Source organism: Apodemus sylvaticus, chromosome 5 (genome assembly GCF_947179515.1).
Source record: "Apodemus sylvaticus chromosome 5, mApoSyl1.1, whole genome shotgun sequence".
In the NCBI taxonomy this organism is placed as follows: domain Eukaryota; kingdom Metazoa; phylum Chordata; class Mammalia; order Rodentia; family Muridae; genus Apodemus; species Apodemus sylvaticus.
This window is the reverse complement of record NC_067476.1, coordinates 118,875,571-118,896,360: the sequence shown is the minus strand read 5'-3', so window position 1 is coordinate 118,896,360 and position 20,790 is coordinate 118,875,571. Positions and strand designations below refer to the sequence as shown.

The 20,790-nt window shown below is 43.4% G+C and overlaps 1 protein-coding gene across 11 annotated transcripts in view; it reads right to left on the bottom strand.

Annotated features, from left to right (window-relative positions):
• Plcb4 (phospholipase C beta 4) overlaps positions 1-20,790 on the bottom strand; it is a 361,630-nt gene that overhangs the window by 34,784 nt on the left and 306,056 nt on the right. For 9 of the 11 annotated variants that reach the window (XM_052183720.1, XM_052183729.1, XM_052183724.1 and 6 more), the window contains 8 exons: positions 17,686-17,721; positions 15,632-15,773; positions 14,794-14,878; positions 14,313-14,437; positions 12,468-12,519; positions 11,043-11,145; positions 9,787-9,951; positions 6,657-6,861 (listed from right to left, as the gene is read on the bottom strand). In XM_052183720.1, the coding sequence (XP_052039680.1) occupies positions 6,657-6,861; positions 9,787-9,951; positions 11,043-11,145; positions 12,468-12,519; positions 14,313-14,437; positions 14,794-14,878; positions 15,632-15,773; positions 17,686-17,721 (913 nt within the window). The remainder of the gene's footprint in view (positions 1-6,656; positions 6,862-9,786; positions 9,952-11,042; positions 11,146-12,467; positions 12,520-14,312; positions 14,438-14,793; positions 14,879-15,631; positions 15,774-17,685; positions 17,722-20,790) is intronic. The other 2 variants (XM_052183727.1, XM_052183728.1) reach the window with 1 other exon arrangement.

The window sequence follows — 20,790 nt, the reverse complement described above, 5'->3', positions numbered from 1 at the left end:
AGTCCGGGTATCCTGAACCCAATGCCAATGCCCAGTGTCCTCCCGAAGACGAAAATCCAAAAGTCAAAGAGAAGGCCATGAGTTGCTTTGAGGACCGTTGGCCTTCTCTGGGGTAAGATGAACTCTCAAAGTTCTTTTGATTTGCATTCCTCAATTGCTAGGGACAATGAACATTTTTATTTTTGAGATAATTCTGAGCCTTTTCCCCCCCTTTTTAAGTCATTTATTTTTTCCTGTCTTGTTCTTTTTGGGAGGGACCCTATGACTGTGTACATGCACTGAGTTTGGTGTGCTCTAAATGGCACCTGTGGTGAGACCTGGCTGAAGGCTGATCAGCATTCACAGGCAGGTGTGCACAGCTGCCTGGCCTAGACACACTAAGCAAACACATACAGAGCATGCGCACTAAGTCTTGACCATGCAGAACCCATACCATGAGCTAACATCTCCAGATACTGGAAGCCACTACAGGTGTCTTAGTCAGGATTTCTATTCCTGCAAAAACATCATGACCAAGAATCAAGCTTGGGAGGAAAGGGTTTATGGAGCTTACAGTTCCAAATTTCTGTTTATCACCAAAGGAGGTCAGGACTGGAACTCAAGCAGGTCAAGAAGCAGGAGCTGATGCAGAGGCCATGGAGGGATGTTACTTACTGGCTTGCTTCCCCTGCCTTGCTCAGCCTGCTCTCTTACAGAACCCAAGAATACCAGCCCAGAGATGGCACCACCCACAAGGAGCCCTCCCCCCTTGATCACTAATTGAGAAAATGCCCCATGGCTGGATCTCATGGAGGCACTTCCCCAACTGAAACTCTTTTCTCTGTGATAACTCCAGCCTGTGTCAAGTTGACACACAAAACCAGCCAGTACAATAGGGTTCCAGAACTTTTCTTAAAAAAAAAGAAGGAAAGAAACTAAATTGCTTGCTTTCAATTGATTTTTTTCTTCTTCTAGATTTAGCTAATGCCGAACTTAGTTGTACTGAAAACAAGACAAACAAACAAACAAACAAGTCCCACTATCTGTTTCTGGGTTTGGTGTCATTTCCGAAAGGCTGGTCTCTGTCAGCTAGGTTCCTGATGCCCTGCTTTCCTCCCCTCTCCTGGCTCCTCCCCTCCCCAGCATAGCACTGAAGGCATTCATTTAGGCATTCCAAAAAAACTACAGACAAGAGGACTTTCAGATACTGACTTTGAGAGAACTCAGGTTTGGTTTGCCCCGCCACTGTCTTTAAGGCACTTCCGCTGCTGCTGGTCCTCGAGCACAGATTACGGCCCTTCTGCATGTCTATGACTGTTCCCCACCCAGGTTCTCTTGGAATCCTTACTCTATTGTCCCTGTAGTCAGGAGATTGGTGCAGAAAAACAAATACATTGTTCCTGCCTATTGAAGAGAAGTGCAAATAAAGATAAATTTATCTTATAGCTATAATGTGGGTTAGTTCTTTTAGCTTCTACCACAGAAGCATGTCCTAAGCTGTAGAACCCAGAAGGCCACATTAAACAACGTGCTCGAGGAAACAGGATTGGGGGCTAAACAAAACCAAAAAAAGCCAATCCCTCCACACACGGCTCACTGCATTGGCAGGGTATCTTAGCAATGTGTGTAATAAGGGGTCCGACTGGCTTGCTTAAGCTAGCCACTTTCAATGTGTTTTGCTTGTGGGGTTGAGTGCTGAACACAGCACCTTCACTGCCTCCCTAAGGTACTTCCCAATCCCTGCTGGTGTGCTTTCCATAAGGCTCACTGCTCCCTTCTTTTCCAGAGTGCAGAAGATGCCTTAAGGGTAGGCATCACATGCACACTGTCCTGGTTCAATCATCAGCAATCCAACCCTTCCCACCACCCGCGGATGGCAATGTATTATGTGTGTTTCAACAAATATTTAAGAGAAAATAATGTGACATTTCTGCAATAGGAAATCCAGGGATGACACTCCAGAAATGGCATGTTAATTGAAGCTATTCTTCCTCTGGAAGTACTGGCTGTATGAAACATCTGGCTATGCTAACGGTAGTTGAAGATCTGCGTGGAAGGAATGGGAAACACTCCTGTACCTTCCTGGATGAATCTTTGCAAAAAGGCAAGCAAACAAAAATTAAGACAAAGCCACTTCATCTTAACTTACATAAAGCAGCAGAGGAGCCACAGAATTAAGAAGAGCCCTGCCCAAGAAACAAAGACCCAAGGAGCACACTGCTCAGGGTGACATTTAACTTGATGTTAGCACTTTATATATATTAGACAAATCTCTTCTCTTCCACTGCTTGGTAACAAAGACAACATACCCAGAGAGGAAAAAGCCTTAAAGCAACGGAGGTGGGGAATATAATATTGAGTCATTGTCTCTGGCACCAGAACCATTTGCTGTCCCCAACATTGATGGCTGACGTGGTGATGCTGTGTGGTGAATAAACACCATCGGCAGGTCAGATGCGCCTACAGACGGAGTCTCAGGTTTGATAAATGAGGGACGGCACTTAGCATCCCACCCAGGAGTTCTGCTTTGGGGAGGTAGAAGAGAGCACCGTCTTATCATTATATTGAGGATAAGAACACTGGGAGATATAAACCAAGGCTTCATGGTTCATTCCAAGGTATTTTTTTAAAAAATAAATGTTACCTTTGTTTTCAGTAAATGTTTAGTTTTAAATCCTTAAGATGGTCTACTATTACTCTTTAGTGCAGAAATCTTTTCCATCTGGGTTGTATAGAAACAGATCTCTTTTAGGTTATGCACTCTGGTCACTTGCGGGTCACTGTGTTAATCATCGTCGGCTGCAAATTGAAGCTTTTCAGGTGAGGGTTGAGAGATGTACTCATCTATGTACATCACAGTAAGTCACTAAATGTTGATTTAATACTATGCCATTCATCTGCAATAATGATAGTAGGCTCCCTCCTAAGGCCTAGGATCTACCTAGCCATGGTTGTCTTAGTCTGCTGCCTGGTATGGGTTTCATCTCATGGAGGAGGACTTAAATCTACTCAGAGAGAGCTCAGCTCTAAAGGGAACATATAGACCACCTCACCCACCCACGGCTCAGGATCACTGCAGAAGGGGGTACAGAAAGAGTTAAAGAGGCATAGATGGCACACGGCTACAGGAAACATGTGGACACAGCAGGGTAGCTGCGCATAGGAACTTACTTGTACAGAACTGGTACAAGCTTGTGCCAGACCAAATCCCAACATGGAGAAGACAGTTGGGTACACAATCCCACCCCTAGCCATAGAATAAAGTACAGTTGTTAGCTACTGGGAGAGAGTGAAATAGTTCTCTATAAAAGGGTAGCCTCTGGTAAGCCGAAATGTTTCAGGAAAAGATCACACATCTAAGAATATTTGGACATTGCAAATTGGTTTTGAAACATTTTAATAAAAAGATAGTGGAAAGTTGACTAGGTAGGGAAGTGGGATGAGTCTGGGAAGAGTTGGGGCAAGGTGGGTGAATCTTATCAAAACACACTGTATGGAAGTTAAAAGAAAACCAACAAAAAACCCACCAGGCCATGCCCCCCAAAAAACTCAGTACTGCACTGAGCAGATGTGGGAAGCAGGAACCAACCAGTCGTCTAGCTCTCAGAACTGAGTCAAGGAAACAGAAACATCTTTTCTTGGGCTCTTGCTGCTCTTATAGAGGACCCACGTTCGGTTCCCAACACTCACGAGTGGATCACAACCATGGATCTGTTCCAGGTGATCAGATGACTTCTTCTGAGCAGGCACACATGTACACATACAGGTAACACACTCACACATAAAATAAAATAAATCCTTAAATGTAAAAATACATCTTTGCTTTACAAGTTAGCCTATATTGGGTGTTTCCTTTCAGCAACAGAAAGGGAAGCAGGAAGGAAACCGTTGTTGCTGCCATTTTTCTGTGCATCGTGATTTTAGTGAGAGAAGCAACATCAGCAAAGCCCTCATTTCTGTTGCCTAGGGCTTGGGATGGCATGAAGGGGGGGGGGATAGGAGTTCATGTGAATGGAAGAGAGTCAGAGTTAAAATCTGGGCTGGTGACCTATCTCACGCTGGGAAGAGGCTGCCGGAGTTCAGAATGTCTAAGAAGCACCAGATGGATGTGGGGGTGAGGTGGGGTGCAGGGTTAATTATGAACAACTGCATATAGCAAAGTTTCTCATATGTGGGAATTCACCACCTGACAGTTACTTAGTAGATAAGAACTTAATGAACAGATGACCTGTAAGAGCCTACGTCTAGGACAGAGGAAGGGCCCTAACTTGGAAAAGCCTCAAGAACAGTTTTCTTATCTTTATAAAAAGGTTTCCACCCACATGCAATGACTGCAAATGAAAATACATTTAAACGTCATGTAGAACACAGAGCTGTTGCAGTGCTGCCAGTGCGCCGGAGTTCTGAAACCTCTCGGGGGGAGCAATTCAAAAGACTTTTTTCCTTAGGATGATGAATTGCTTATGATGCAATAGTTTCCTGTGCCATTTTACATAAAGTACAGGGTAAGTTAAGGTGAGGGCTTTACAACCAACAGATATTTCTTCTTTGTGTTGTTAAAACTAAATAAAATATCTCCAGGTAGGGTGCGATTGCCCCCTGATACCTGCACCCTGAGACTAAAATGAGAGAAAACACATTAAAGGTTAGCTAAAGCAACTTAGTGCGACCCTGACCCAAAATCTCAGTGGTGCAAGGCCTGTCTAGCAAGCATGGGTTCCTGGTTTAGTCTTTAGTATTACAAAGGTGGGGGGGGGGAGGAGGAGAGAAAGAGGATGAGGGAGGACCTTGAGAATGGGGGGAGGAAGGTCTGGGAAAGATGTAGAGCAATTAATTCACTCTGAACTAAGGACCTACGTGTGACCCTTTCTTGCTGCATGGCGAGCACTCTTCCCTGACAATCATTCCAGTCACCTAAGCTATTATGGAACAATCACACTGAATGCACTTGCAGAATGACCAGTGGATTCACATAAGGTTTCTTCACAAATTAACGTTGAATGAGGTTACAGTAGCTTTCCTTCCTTCCTTCTTTCCTTCCTTCCTTCCTTCCTTCCTTCCTTCCTTCCTTCCTTCCTTCCTTCCTTCCTTCCTTCCTTCCTTCCTCTCTGTGATGGTACAGTTTCATCTGAACTCGTTTTTACAACATCAAGAAGAACACTAGCATACTCGGGGACTCCGACCGTGAGGTAAATTCTTGGGTGTGGATGTAGGGAGCTAACTAGACACCAAATACAAATACACTGTAAGTCAGGAGAGCCGAGGTCAGAAATTCAGTAAAAGGACAATTCTCATATTTGCCCCGTTTTATCTTTTGTGAAATCTGCAAAATCCCCAATGTCTTCCCCAGGCATTCCCCGTGAGCCTGAGATGATCAGAGGGCTACACATGTTGTGCTGAATATCAAACCTCAAGTTCAGGTGCCAACTGCAGAACCTCAGTACAGAGATTCTCAACAATCTGACAAAAGGCAGTGGACAGGACCCCAAGGGAGACCACTGGCAGGACTGTCATGAGAGATGGGTTTGCATGATGTTAAACTCTGGCCCTGGCAAATGTCAAATACAAACATTTCTCAGCATAATCCTGCACACACTCACTTCCCACAGATCAATCCACATTTTGAGGTTTTCTTTATGTAAGTGCTTGGCACCAAGTAGGCGCTCAGTAAATGATCGCTTCTCCCAATTCTAATCAAATGGCACACTGCCCAGGAAGAAATTATAGTTTTATTTGAAATGTGGCCCACTGCAATGGCAAATTTTTACCAAATGGGTCTGTGTGACACTTTTCATAAGTAATAAATATTGATTACACTCTCTGATTTTGTGTGTGTGTGTGTGGTGTATGTTCATGTGTGTAGATATCTCTGAATTTGTCTAGAGGCCATAGGAAGTATAGTGTACTGCTCCAGTACTCTCTACCTTATTCCTGTGAGGCAAGCTTTCTCATGGAGTCTACAGCTGGGAAGGTGGCCTGCCAGCCCTAAGGATTCTGCTCTTCCACCCTCCAGAGAGTTCCAGGAGCACCCGGGGCCACCCCCAACTTATTACAAGGATGCTGGAAGCTGAAGTCAGGTTCTTACCCGCAGCAAGTACTTTTACCCTCTGAGCCTTTATGTTCCCTGCTTTAAAGCTCAAACATAGAATACATTCTTCCTGGCTTCAGATTACTGATGTGCCCTCACTGCTGGTAGTTCTGGAGTGTGTTGTGGCCTAGACTGAAGCCTCAAAACACACTTTACAGACTTCTACCTACCCAGGCCCACGGCATTGCCCAAGCCGCTTTGATGGACTCCTATGTCTGTTACTGTTACTGTTACTCCTATGTCTGTTACAGCCTCTAGTTGCTTCCTTTTTAAATGACAAGCAAAGGGCACAAAGAAGGAATAATTTCTATCCATCCTGATTGAAACTCTCCCGGCTTACGTTTGAAACTATAATCACATTGGTAAAATTAAACATCAATTGCCCCAAAGCAAAAATTACAGTATTTTGAAATAAGACCTAAGGACATGATGCTTTCTTTACTCAAAACCACCAGAACTCTCAGCATAGAGAGGAAAACATGTGATCTTTTTTTGTTGTTGTTGTTTCCAGGGATGAGCAAAATGACTCACAGTCTCATAATTTAGGACCTCCTGCACATTGTCTTCTATATCCAACTGTTCACCTTACCTCCAAATCCATCAGGCACATATGTTTTTAGAACAATATTGCAGAAAATTGTTGGCAGTGATAACGGTTTGTTTCCCTCGTTTCTCAGGGAGATGTGTCGGTAGCCTGCTTGGAGGCCGTCCAAAGGAAGGATCCTCTGGCCAATCAGCTTGTTGTTGTCATCATAGACTGCGATTCTTAGGACAGCTAGGTCAGGCAGGATCACCTGCAAGCAAACAATTGGGCATTTCATTGATTCTGTAATAAGGCAGAACCGTGGCCCCGGGGATCTGGACCAAACCAATGCTGTTCCATAAATCCCCTTAATGGTGAAAACAAAGCAATGGGCCACTTTCATGACTAAAGTATGCAGCATAAGATTGGTGCCCAAGACATCAATAAGGCCCTGGGTCCAGATTTCCAGGAAGTCATCTCATCAAATATATTAAGCAGATGGATGTTGAATGCTGCAGATCCAATTCTTGTCATTTTCAACACAAAGATGGAGACCCTGGAAAACTGAATGACTTTCTTATTTTAGAGATTATCAGTGGAGCCTGGGATTGGGACTCCTGTATTCAATTCTGTCTCAGTCTTCTTTCTGGGGTACTTACAGCACTGAGCTCTACTTGTTTTTAAAAACACAAAGAGTGTTTTCAAAGAAACACTTCATGGATAAAAGACCATTTCTGTATGAATTTCCATTCTCTGTGTTTATTACATTTTAATGCATTTTGGGATGTTAGCTAGCAGAAATGAAGAAGTCAAAGTATCCTTATTTGTAGATAAAATATTTTTCAATATGAGAGATCTTAACTCCTCCCAAAAGTTACATCTGATGAATGGTTTCAGAAAAATGGTAAAATTCAGACACACACACACACACACACACACACACACACACACACACTCATGAGCCTTTGTTTATAGCAAAGACAAACATGTTCTGGATGAAATCAATGAAATAATCACACGCACAACTGTTTCAAAAGCAAAACAAAACAAAGCATTTTGAAATAAATGAATAATTGGAGAAATAGAAAGAAAACTCTTAGCATTCATACAGAAGTATAAAAAACCAGAGAACAAAAGCAATTTTTAGCAAAAAAAAAAAATTGGTGGTATGGGTATACATGAGTTCAAGCTATACTACAGAACCATAGGGACAAAAGCACACGGCACTGGCGCAAACTTACTCATGCAGGTCAATAGACAGTGTGGAGGATTCACATAAAAATCCATATAGCTACAGGCACTGATTTTTAACACAGATGTCAAACATATATACTAAAGATAAGATAGTTTCACTAGCAAATAATTCTAGGAAAGCTGGATATACATCTGAAGAAAAATAAAACCATATCCCTATCTTTGAACAAAATTCAATTCCAAACGAACCAAAGAACTTCGTGTAAGATGTGAAACTGAAAATATTGGAGGAAAATTTCCAGATATTGGCATAGGCAAGGACTTTCCAAACAGAACTCCTCTCACTCACAAAATAATGCCAACAATTGACAACAGGCTCATGAAATTAAAATGCTTTTGAACTCCAAGGGAACCAGTGAATAACATTCAGAGTGGGAGACAGTCTTTGTTAGCTATAAATCAGTTGGGGATAGATGCCTAAAATATACAAAGAAGAAGAAAAACCTAGTCAGCAGGGAATCAAACAATCTCGTCAACAGAGTGCCAGTGAAATGATCAGTTCTCAAAGTGTGACATACAAATGTGGGTTGGCGAGCTGGCTGAGCAGTTAGAGCACTGACTGCTCTTCCAGAGGACCCAGGTTAACGTCTTTGCACTCACATGGCAGCTTACCGCCATCTGTAACTCCAGTTCCAGGGATCCCACATCCTATTCTGGCCTCCCTGGACATCAATCATGTAAATGGTACATAGATATTCATGCAAGCAAAACACCATATGCATAAGAGAAAAATAATTTTTAAAAGAGTGATAGAAATGGTAAACAAGCATTTGAAAAATTTATTGAACTTCAGAAGTCATAATGAAGATGCAAATTATACTGAAGTTTGGTCTCAACCCACTCAGAACGGCTATCCTTGTGAAAACAAATATTGACAAAGATGTGGACAAAAGAGAAGCCGTACAGTGCTGGAGGGAAGGTATAATCCGGCCACTATCAAATCCGGTATGAAGGTTGCTCAAGAAACTAAAAGAAGACATGTCCTAGACATACCGCCTGGCTTTACCCAAACGGCTCTAAGTGCCTATAACATGGAGGCACTTGTTCATCTGTGTTCGCTGCAGCACTAAGCATCACAGCTAAGTTACAAAGCAACCTAGGTGTCCAGATGCAGAGGACCAGAGAAAGAAAATGCAGTATTCATATACAAGGGACATTTTCTCAGAGAAAAGAAAAAAACTATATTGTTTATAAGAAATGATGGAACTGGTGACAATCGTGTCAAATGAGACAACTCAGCCCTTGCTAGACACACGCTGTGTATCTGCTTTGCTTTCTCCCAGCCAGCTAGTCTATTCTGAACTAAGTAGTCCCTGTTTTGTCAGGAAAGATCAGAAGCCCATTCTCTTTGTCCCATGGCAAATGGATGGAGCAGAAATACCTGGAACATCTGTGTCTGTAAAAGTAAGAAAACATTCTTTGCCTGACAGTAGAACAAGCAAGGGAAAGGGCAGGCCTCTGCCTGCTCGCTAAGTTTTCAAAGCCTCTTCAACCGAAGAGATCAAAGACTGAACATGAGAGAGGATGTCTGCTTGCTCGCTGGACCTGGCAGACGGAACTGGGAGAAAGTTGCAACTCTTGAGCAGCGCTGCCTCACCGCTGATCACAAGGCTGACCTTAGCTGTGGTGCAGCCTTTCATCCAACCTCTGCGCTGTGAGCACAGAATGAGCCCCTCCGGTGCATGGTACCAGCCACAAGTTAGAGCACGTGTAAAGCTGACCAGGACCTAGAAGTGTGTTCTGTGTGACTGGAGTAGGCAGAGCCAGAACAGCCAACTTGTTACGCACAATCATATGGCAGTGACAGAGGTCACTTAGTAGATGAAGGGAAGAAGCCAAGTCGGTGTGGTGAGTGGCATTCCTCTATCCTGTGGGCTTCCAGTGGAAAATCAGCCCCCCCCCCCAGTTACTGTGTAACAGTGACACATTGCTAATGTCTTACCTTCCGAAACACGAATGATTCTTCATTGTAAACTGGGTTGAGTCCATTGTTCATAACCATCCGGGTTCGGAACTCCTTCCGTATGGTGTCGGTGGGCAGCCCGTACATATCGACCTCCACGTATGTGCCAATCTTCTTATCTGAGAGGAACTGCCCCGATATAACCTGCAGTTATACAGACACAGGGTGGTGGGAACAGTGGCCTCGTGTGTGGTGGGGACAGTGGCCTCGTTGTGAGTACTGGTGGCAAGGTGTGATGAAAACTTTCGTTGGGGAATTTTCAATCAATACAAATATTTGATCGTTTCCTTGGAATTTTCTATATTAAAATAAAACAGTTTTTGAGTAACTACTCTTTGAAAGCAAAACTTCTAAGCGGAGGTTATAAATGTACTATCCTCTGAATATGTCTAGAAAAACAGCAAGGAAATAAAAAAGCAAAGTAGATTATGAAGACATCACTGCCTCTGCTGGTCACTGAGCTGTCCAGATCTGTGGGATGAAGCCAGGGCTGTGGCTTTGTCCTGAGAACTCTTCTGGTTCTTGGATTCTATCAGGCTACATATCAACCCCTGAAGTCTTTTGGAAGTCTTGCAAAGAAAGACAGCAAAAGAAAATCAGTGCTAGGCTTAGCCTGCTTTCTTTAGTGACATTAACACTGGTTAGTGGTGAGAGAGTTGTTTAATTGTCAAGGTCAGTGGTGAGTTTTATCTGTTATGAAGCTAGGGAGTAAATTACTTTACATTTACTTTCCAAACAACTATGCTGTTCATTTATTTATTTTTCATATTATTTCATTTTAAAACAGATATTTTTTGAAGTATAAGCAACATGCTCTAAACTATATTCAGGTAACATCAATTTTATGGATATGTGAACATGTCTTTTTGAACTATCACCACGGTGAAGACAGCAAGCACTTCTGGTGCCTCCGAAGATTCTGTGTGACCTTTAGTACTCTGCCCTTTCCATCTGTTTCCAGGCACAGGTGCTGATTTGCTTCTTGTTGTCATAGCTTACATTTTTCAGAACTCCATGTGAATGTAATCAGATGGGAGATACTTTCTAGATGGCGTATTTTACTTAAGGAAGCTTGTAGTTTTAGTAACAAAAACTCAGAAGACAGCAGACATGGAGTCCAAGCTGAGAGCAACCTACGATTCTTACATCATGATGTTAAACATGCCTTCTTGTAGGTGCATTTGTATGTACATGTATGTTTACATAGCCTGCGGGTGAGCAGGGCCAGGGCATACCTGCACTGAGCACGTGGCTGCAATGACCCCATCCACGGGGGTTTCAGAGAAGGGATCAAATGTCCGGTCTGGCCGCCTCATGAAGTCTGGCTTGAGAAGATACCTGGCAGGACAGAAGCACGGGGACTTGTTCTACTGGTGGCTCATGCAACGACTAAATACAAGATACTTCCTTTCTCTCTTCTGTAACTCAGGAGCTACACTTACGGGAAGAAGATTCTAACAATCTGAAGACCATAGGACAACCAACCTAGGCTGCTAATAAACAACAGACCATTTCTTTGCTTGAACAAGAAGAGAGTAGTATACTGACAAGCTGTCTCCCTTTACCAAAGGTTTAGTTCCTGAGTCCTTTTACATTTGGCCAAATGTCTGCCTGCCTCATTTCCTCGTAGAATTGACTGAAGGAGAGTCCTGCAAAGACTACTTGTTAACTTGGCTGTGGGCCTTCACTTCCTAGCTACATAACTTGAGTGCCATTCAGAGTACACAGCACAGGGCGATGCAGTGCTTACTCCAGGGGTATGGGTGAGAGAGACTCAGAGGGAAGGGCTTTGGCAGCATACAGGCATCTGGCAGATAACTAACAGATGCGCACAGGTAGGGAGTGTTCAGACGGAAGAGCTGTTCAGCTGCTGAAAACCTGTTATCTCGCCTCATTTTGCATGATGGAGATTAAGACGGCCCACCAGGCAAGCCACCACACAGAACAGCTAGACAGTGTTACCACTGGACACCAGAGAACGCCTTTGCCTCCATGGGGAGACACTGGGCTGCGGTCTCGGCTGACCCTTTTGTGCTTACAGAATTCGAGATCTGGACTCAACTCCTCTGTATTTCAGAAGAATTAACATTTCCTATTTTGCTACTTGGATCACAGGTTTTTTAAAGTGTTATTTAAGTAAAATAGAAACAACATTCACAGCATTATGTAACTCCTATTTATAAACATGCAAAGGATTCGAGAGAGGATGAAAGTTTATTCCTGGCTGAATTAAATTCAACTTTACACCCACAGCTTCATTTGAAATGAAATTCACTTCATCTCTATGCTCATCAGCAGTAAGGTTATACATATTTGATGCCTACGTCTCTGGCTGAAGCCCAAATGGGCACGGCCCGTTGCCTGTCTCGGACACAAGAACCTTCACAATTGTATTTAGAATGGAGTGATCAAACTCTAGACTACATACGACGAACTGCAGAGTCTGTAGTTAACAGAAAAGAGAACCTGCTTAACAAAACGGGACAGATAAAAAGTTGAACGTTTGTAAAGGTAATCTAACTATGGACCTCATTTAATTTGATCCATGCTTCAGAACCGGCGTACACGCAGCTGTCCCTAATTGAAAGTGACGTGGTTTCACAAAAGCTGAGGTATGGAGTCTGAAACCAGGAGGCGACAATTTAAATAATATCACTCACCCGCAGGATCCATTATACTCAAATTTTCCTTGATTCAACTGCATCGCTAAATCTGTCAAAAGACAAAATAATTTAGCATCTCATCTCCCTGGACAGAGAAGATCCAGACAGGGTGACTGGAAACAAGCAAGCCATATATTCCAAGGTCCAAAGCGCTCCCCTTTACCCCATGACATTCTACTGGCCTGGTTTAGGGGGCCATGGCTCTCTTCCATGCTGAAATGACCTCACATATTTAGTTTAAGTTAAACACCAGGTACGTTTTCATAGAGATTACCCTAGAACTGGTCTACTAAGTGGATTTGGTACACAAGTCATACAATGTTTAACTAGATGTTCAGAGTAAAGACATGTTAGTTGGGGATATATATATATATATATATATATATATATATATATATATATATATATATATATATACCAGCTATAGTTGAGGGATAAGCATTTTCTCACTGCCACAAGGGACAAGGGTGCTGGAGACCCACAGCAGGGCTATTAAGAACACAAAACTTATTAAGAGGAACATTATAAAATGGATAAGAATCATAAAATGTCGATGCTTACCCCTGCCCCCGCGTGAGCGGAAGGATTCTCATAGGACTACCCTGGGAATGGGAAGACCTGATTTATAATTTTTCTCTTGGAGGCAGAGAAACGTTTGTCTTTCTTCTTATAAATAAGAGGAACAGGACAAGGAGGAGGAGCAGGAGGAGGAGCAGGAGGAGGAGGAGTAGCAGCAGGAGGAGCACTAACTGAACTAAGTGGATTTTTTTCCTATTCTTTAGAATGAAACACACGGTTGCCCAGAAAATGAACTGCTTTAGGATCATGCTGTCCTTTATCCCAGACTCGCTGGCCTCCTGGAGGGCAGCTTGAGTCCTTGGTAAGTAAAGCCCTGTCAACTCTTTCTTCTGTCCCTAGTAAAAAACACTAGAGATTCTATTATCCAAGACCTGGGCAAAGACTCTTCCAGAAAGGACGGCTAGGATTCTATGCAGGGATCCATGTGGAAGGAGCTCTGGCCATCAGAGAGGCTCCCTCAGGGGTGAGAAATACAGGCGGCTCATATTCCTGCCACACAGAGACGGAGTCCGTGAGTCCAGATGGAGGACAGTGGTCCTCAGGTTAGAGGGACCAGAAAAGGAAAAGGCTCCGTCCACACTGCACAGCCCTGGGAAGTGAGCTCGTAAATCGAACAGCTGAGCAGAAATGAGTTGTTATTTGTTATTTTACTTTTATTCCTGTTTCTCCCAAATTTTAAAGCCATGCGGAAGAACACTGTCATATAAAATAAATATGGTTTGTGCCATCTGTCTTTTTTTATGCCTATTTTCATTTTCCTATCTGTAGTCCCAGGATTATGGCCTGAGGCTCCTACTCAAACATGGAAAACTTGGAGCATTTGTACATTTATCAAAAGTTAAGATTTGTAGGAAAAGGATAAAGCACCACTGTATGTTGAAACCCTGGCTGGATGGCCACAGTGGCCATGGCATTTCCCAAAGGAGCAAAGAGTCTAAGTAATCACACGAAGAAACTCTAAATTCCACCTCTGGGAACAAAGATGTAAGCTTGATGTAGAAGGAAGACAAATTAAAAATACTGTAGACTAGGAACTGTTCATAGCATTGGTAGCAGGGATTAAAACTGAAATGCCGTCTTCTATTATGGTTTCCTTTTGGGGATTTAATTTCTTACCATTAATGTAAATCCAAGAAAACAATTTTTTTTCACATGGCGGCTTTCTTTAAAAACAAAAGGCCTCAAGCCAGTGGAAGCAGCTGTACAGGCTGCCCTGTCCCAGTGTCCTTGTGGAATTCGGGGTCACTGGACATTAGCGCCTACCTGGGGTTTGATAGTTCAGTGAAACCATCTGGCAACCAGCGTTCCAGAAAATCTGAGGCATGTAATTACTGGAATCAACGCGGCCTCCCTTGGGGTAAATGCGGCTCATTTGTCGCTTATTGTAACTGGGTAACTGATTAAGGAAATCCAAAGGCAGCCGAGGCAAACGTACAACAGAGAACAACAACAGTGGGGGTTCAGGACAAGAACAAGCAGGCAGATAACACGGGACCAATCCCCTTATAAATGCCGCTCAGAGGAAGTCACAGCCTCCTGTGCACTCTAGAAACTATGCACGTCTGGGGAGGTCGTCACAACTGCCAAGCGCTTCCTTCGCGCATGTCATTTTACAGTGCCACGATAAAAATTATTCCAAAAAATAAACCCTAAATATTAAAATTATAGACAGCGGCTAGTGTATAGCAGAGACCCTTGCTGGTCCTCAGGAGCACCGTCCGCCCCACACAGTCTGTTAGGATACTTTACAAACTCGATTGCGTGTGTCTTCAAGTAGCCGAGGCCAACCGACTCGTTGAAAGATGACATGTTATAGTGAATATTGCGCTCTGTAAGAGAAAAGCAAAGATGTACTCAGAAACTCAGCCATCAGATCCCTCAGCGAGAGCCGATACGATCACACCCAGAATCTTGCATCCCGAATCAGGAAGTCTTTGTGGCCCATGCAACATGACTGTCAGCTGCTCCGAGTTTCACTAACATACTGTGCACATGCTGAATTAAATGTGGACTCACTAAACAAACAATATGTATCTCAAGTGTCCCAGTCACTGCTGTGAGATGAGGTTTTCATGATAATTTCTGCAGGACAGAAATGGTTTGGATATATCTTTAACTACTTTTGAACCGGCTTTTGTGGGGAACCAACTTTTGAATAGTTGTATACCACAGAACATTAAATCTTACTTCCCCATCTCAAGGCATTTGTACCCACTGATTAAGTGTTCCTCACTCTACTGCAGCCACAGATTGCACAATATAATATACACACACAGGAATCAAGACAGATACTGTGTCTCATCAATATTACTAATATAGTTTGTCATAACGAAGTCGATAAAGTCCTTACGAAAGCGTAAGGAAAGCAACAAGCTAACAAGTCACAGTCCTGCACCGCCACCTTGTGGATGATTCTGAGAATGACAACAGAATAGCACCACAAACACAGGACCATGTACAGTCTCTATGAATCAAGTAGGGGGAAGTGGACATCCACAAAAGAAGATGGCGACAAGCCAGGGGGCAGCCAGTGTGACAGGGAAGCAGACAGAAAAGCTATTACATTTAACCTGTAATGTTACCTTCAGCCACATGGAAACCTTGAAACTTCACAGGCTGTGCATAGTTGATCATTGTGGACAAGTACGGATGGATGTTCGTGGTAGCACCTACGTATTTATAAGATGCCATCCATGCCTGCTCGTCCTCCACGGTGACCAGGCCCTATGAGCACAAGGACAGGCCCGCTTAAGTGGATGGCTTCAAAGGAACTCACGGATTTAGTTTAGGCATCCTGACTAGAGAGCATTTCCACATGCATACATTCATAGATAACAGACCTTGTTGCTCTCTTAAAAGTTTTACTTTAAAAGTCATAGGTTTACTTAACACAAAAGGAGATAACCTGAAACCATTCATTTTATCTGTTAGATTTTTCAAAGGACTTTCAAATATTCAAAAAACTTTATTGGGTCTCACTGCAGCACTGACTGTGACAAGGGCAGCATTCCCATTTAAGCCAATACACAACGTCCACCTGAGTGGCTCTCCAGCAAAAGCATACACCAGAATCACCCACAGGCTTCGTAGACACAAACCGCTCGCCCCACTGGAAGAGATCTGCTGGAGGAGCCTGAGGGTTGGCCTTCCACAGCCGAGTTTTCAGGCACTGCCGATGGCGAACTGGAGAGCAGGTTTTACAGTAGTCTCTTCCAGAACTTTCAGTGCACACATACACATGACTTAGCTATCTCCATTAAAGTATTTACTATTAAAAGAACATGGCAACTTGCTACATAGGACGGATTACATTGTACATAGAAAAAATCCGAACCATTGTTTGTATTTCTTGAGAAATCAAAGCAGCAAGAACTCATTCAGCAACAAAATATGTGCCAAATGTGGTCGATATTTTGTTGAGAACTTTGGAGTTACTAGGAAGAAACTAGGAAAAGAAACAGCTCAGGTACGTAATGAGTAAGAGACGGCCACCAGCTGATGTGCTCATTTTAGCTGATGACTTAACCTCTGCATCCTCGACGTCAACCTGCTTTTACATGTCACTTGTGTCTGTTTTCATCTTTTCCCATACAGGCCCAAACTCCACCCACCATGCCAAATATGGGCAAGAGCCCTGTGTGTTCTTTCCCACGTGTGTCATGCTCAGAACAACAGTGCTGTATGCTGGAACCCCGATGGGTGCCCGCCGTGCTGTCTGTGGGGTCCTGTTGCATTTAGACTGAAATTTTCTCATCTTACTGAACTTGAAGGATTATGGAGAACTTCCACAAGCCACAGAGAAAGACTGAGGCCTTGGGGGACTAAAATCATCCACCTAACATATGGAAAACATCAGATCAGCCAGTCTGCGTACTGCTGATCCTACCATCTTATGAAAATCAACCCAGGCCCAGAGTGTCTTCGTGAACACAGGAGGGTATCCCTTCAGGCTGAATAGTCAGGAAATAAGATGACACTTCATCCTGAATGCAACAAGACCCTACAGGCAGCAAGGTGGGGACATTCTGTGTTCTGAATTGTGGGTGAGAATCCAGGGAATAGGCAAATTCTGTGCGTTTCTGCCACTGGTCTCAGCATTACACAATGAAATACATGTACAAATATAAACAACAACGAGAACCTTGAGGAGCATAAAGAAAATACAGTGTAATTCCCTTTCTTCACAGTTAGCCCAGAGCCGGATACGACTGAGTGAGAGCCCTGTGAGGAATGCGGCCTGGAGCTAACCTTTCCGAGAACCGGCACCATCAGAACCACGACCTATTCCACCATGCTGGCATACGGCTCTGATTAACTACTCGTTAGTTTTATCTTCACATTCAATATGCTGATGATTATGTATCCTCCTCCTTTGAGTGAAATCTCATTCCACGGAAGGAGATAGCTTACTGCATTGAATACTGACTTCTAGGGAAATTGTCTCACCTACCTTGGTCATGTCTTAAATCAGTTTTAATGGTTTAACTGCAACTAGGTGAGTCAGGCATGTCAGCACTGCACCCTGGGCAGTCACCCTGGCATTGCGTGGGCTAGGAAGATTATGGATGTTTAATGTGAGAAGGTGTTTAATGCGGGCGTTTCCTGATGGAGAAATGCTTGAGAATGATTTTGTTACCTTTTTGTTGTTTTCATGTTCAAGGTCATCTGAGGTCTAAATTAGAGAAAGAAAATTATTTGGTTTACCTCTCTAAAGGGCAAATTTCCAAACGCATTAGCCTGTCCTTGGGTAAATAAGCATATGCAAACTTCTTACTCTATTTATTTCTTATAATGGTAAGGCACTGATGACATAAAGCCATCATGGAAAGCAAAGGTCGCAGAGAGTTTAAGTTCATGGCTTTATACTTTTATCCGTTCTCGTCTTGAGGCTGTTCCCTCCCTTGTTGACAATGTTGGTTGTTTCACTGTAAACATTTCACTAAGGCCTGAAGCATGAGGGTTGAGAATGGTTGTCAATGTGGCCACCTTCCCTCAAATGTAAAGTGGACTACACATGGTCTTCAGTAAGCCAACACTCATGTTTGCGACTCAATGGCTGCATCCCCACCAAAAGCACGTGATGAACCTTAATTTCAGTGTGATGGACTGATGGTCCCCGACTTTTTGATGGCTTGGATATGATACTTTTCTTTATGAGGGTGTGAAGTGACATTCATTCAGTGGCAACTCCTCCGATACTTTCAGTTTGATCTTTTTATGGCTATGGATACAGTTTGGTGTCCTCTGATGATGCAGAACAGTGGCTCCTTGTCAGTCACATAACGCTGAGGGTAAATGACCAGGATACTGCAGTATAGTGCATTGCTAAGCTGTACTGTCTAATAAGTTAAGTGCATTAGATGCATTTTTAACCTATGTTTTCAACATTTAGAGTGGATTTATCATAATCACACAGTAGGTCAAGCCATATCCCAACTTGGAGAAGGGACTTTGGAAGGTAGTCAGGTCATAGGTGAATCCTCACGGTGAGGTTAGTGCTCTTATAAGAAGCCCATTTTTTTTCCATCGTGGCACAACATAACTGCTAAAAGAGATTTCTGGAACATATTGGCTGGCACTTTGACCTTGACACCCATCCCAGAAAGCATCAGGAAATACATTTTAGGTGTTTGAACCAGCAAGTCTGATATTTTTGTTATGCTCGCCTAACCTGAGACAGCACTGCTGAATACTCTGTGTAGAACAGCAACATGCTGGAGTCTTAGTGAGCATCTGTGCTCTCCCGGCACTCAGAACTCCCTGTCATCAGAAATGATAACATTTCTCCCAGACAGTCTGGTACCCTCCTACCATCAAGCCTTTGTACCTGCATCTCTGCCCATCATCCTCACAAAGCAGGCATCCCTACATCACCAAGGACCACATCTTTGCATTGCTATGATCTCTCGATTCTCACCCCATTAGTGGCTTCCTTTCTAGAGCACAAGTCATCATTCAGATGGAAAAGAGCATCTGTTCACATCTCACATCTCAGGTACCAGCCCCTTTGATTCTTTCAAGTAAAGACAGAAACAATTCCTAATCCTCTCTGCCTGTCTCTCCTACCGCTTCCTCTCCTCCAAGCATTCTACCAAAACTTTTTCCATTTGCCATTGACCTCCATGCTGTTAATCTAGTGGACACAGGCCTTCTTATCCAGTCCTTCAGCGTCATCCAAAGCCCATAACGGTCCTGTTCTCTTTTGTGTGGCTGCTGGCAAAATTTTTGCTCTTCCCTCCCAGCTCTGCTCCTGTGAGCCCCCTGTGCTCTAGGGTCCACACAGGCCTTCTTTTCTACCTCTTGTGAGTCACCTCAGCAATTCCCATGACTTCAAACATTATCTCTTGAACGCACTTCTCTTACTCAACCTCTCTTCTAGACACACGTGCTGTTGTGTGAGTGCTGACAGCCGTGATAATGAGGATGAAAGTAATGAGAGCCTAGCAGGCCTGCTGCGATGCAGGGCTGCCGCCATGCTACGTTCCTTTACTCTGTGGTGAGTACCTGATGAAACAGACATTATTACCTTCGTTTTCAAGACAGGGAAGCTAAAGCAGGGAGAGGTTAAATAACTTACCCAAGGGTGGACAGGACAAGAGGTCAGGGCATCGGTGCTCCTCCTGGGAACGTCCACTGGGACAACTTATAGACCTCTGCAGTTGCCTGTCCCACTGGAAACTGCTGAGTGCTTTCTCGTTGTTTCCTACTCCAGTAAACAGTAGCACTGCCTGCTCTGCTCCTCCAACAAGGATTCCAGGAGGTTGTCTTGTTTCTCCTTACCGTCCATCACCAGGAAACTGTGCCACTGTCTGTGCCCTTGCTATACCTTGGACCACTCTATCCTCTCCCTCTTTAATCTCTGGCTTAATCACCAGGGCTGTTTCTGAGCAATAAAAGCCCACTCTCAATGTTTTCCACACTTTTGCCCTTACTGTCCTCTAGATGAAAGTCCACAAAGGGACCACTACATTCTTCTACTACATTACACTATCTCCCCATGTTTACAGTCATATGTGAAACAGATCATGCTTCACCCATGCTTTTTTTAATTTCTTGTAGAAACTTCTAAAAATCTGAATTACCTCATTCCCGCCTGACACATGTCACCTTGCTTCACCCTACAACCATCCAATCTGCTCTACTCATGCCTCTTGGTCTTCCTGAGGTCCTTCAGTATGAAATGTTACTCTCCGTTTCTCCGTATGGTGAATTCCTCCTCTTATTCCAGTCACCGTTCTCTCCTTCTCTTCACTTTAGCACTCATTTTTATTTTCATAATAGTACTATGAAAATAGTACTATTCACAATTGAATTACAGAATTCCTTGATTCTTTATTCTTTGTTTCCCATCCTTTCTCCTAAAATGTCGGAGACCTGTAGAAGCTGTCAAAAGGCAAAATGGAAGAAGTGCCTCTTGACCTGTTTAGGACAGTCTGTCCTAAGCTGGGCCTAATGAGTTCTAGGACCCCAACAACAATTTTCCTTGGCTGAATGGCTGGACTTCTCATACTTCTGCTAGGAGGATGATTTTCTCACCAGCTGGACCAGCTCTGTGTCCAGGCTTCGTTTGCCATATCCAGAATGTAGTTTCCTCATGATACCAACAGGCTAACCTGGGATACTGTGTCTCTACTCACCAGCTCTATTATAATAAATGGTGGTATTTAAAACAGCCTGCCCAATTGGGTAGTAACCATTCGAGGGGACAATGAATGAGTAATTTATAGGTCCTCTGAAACTT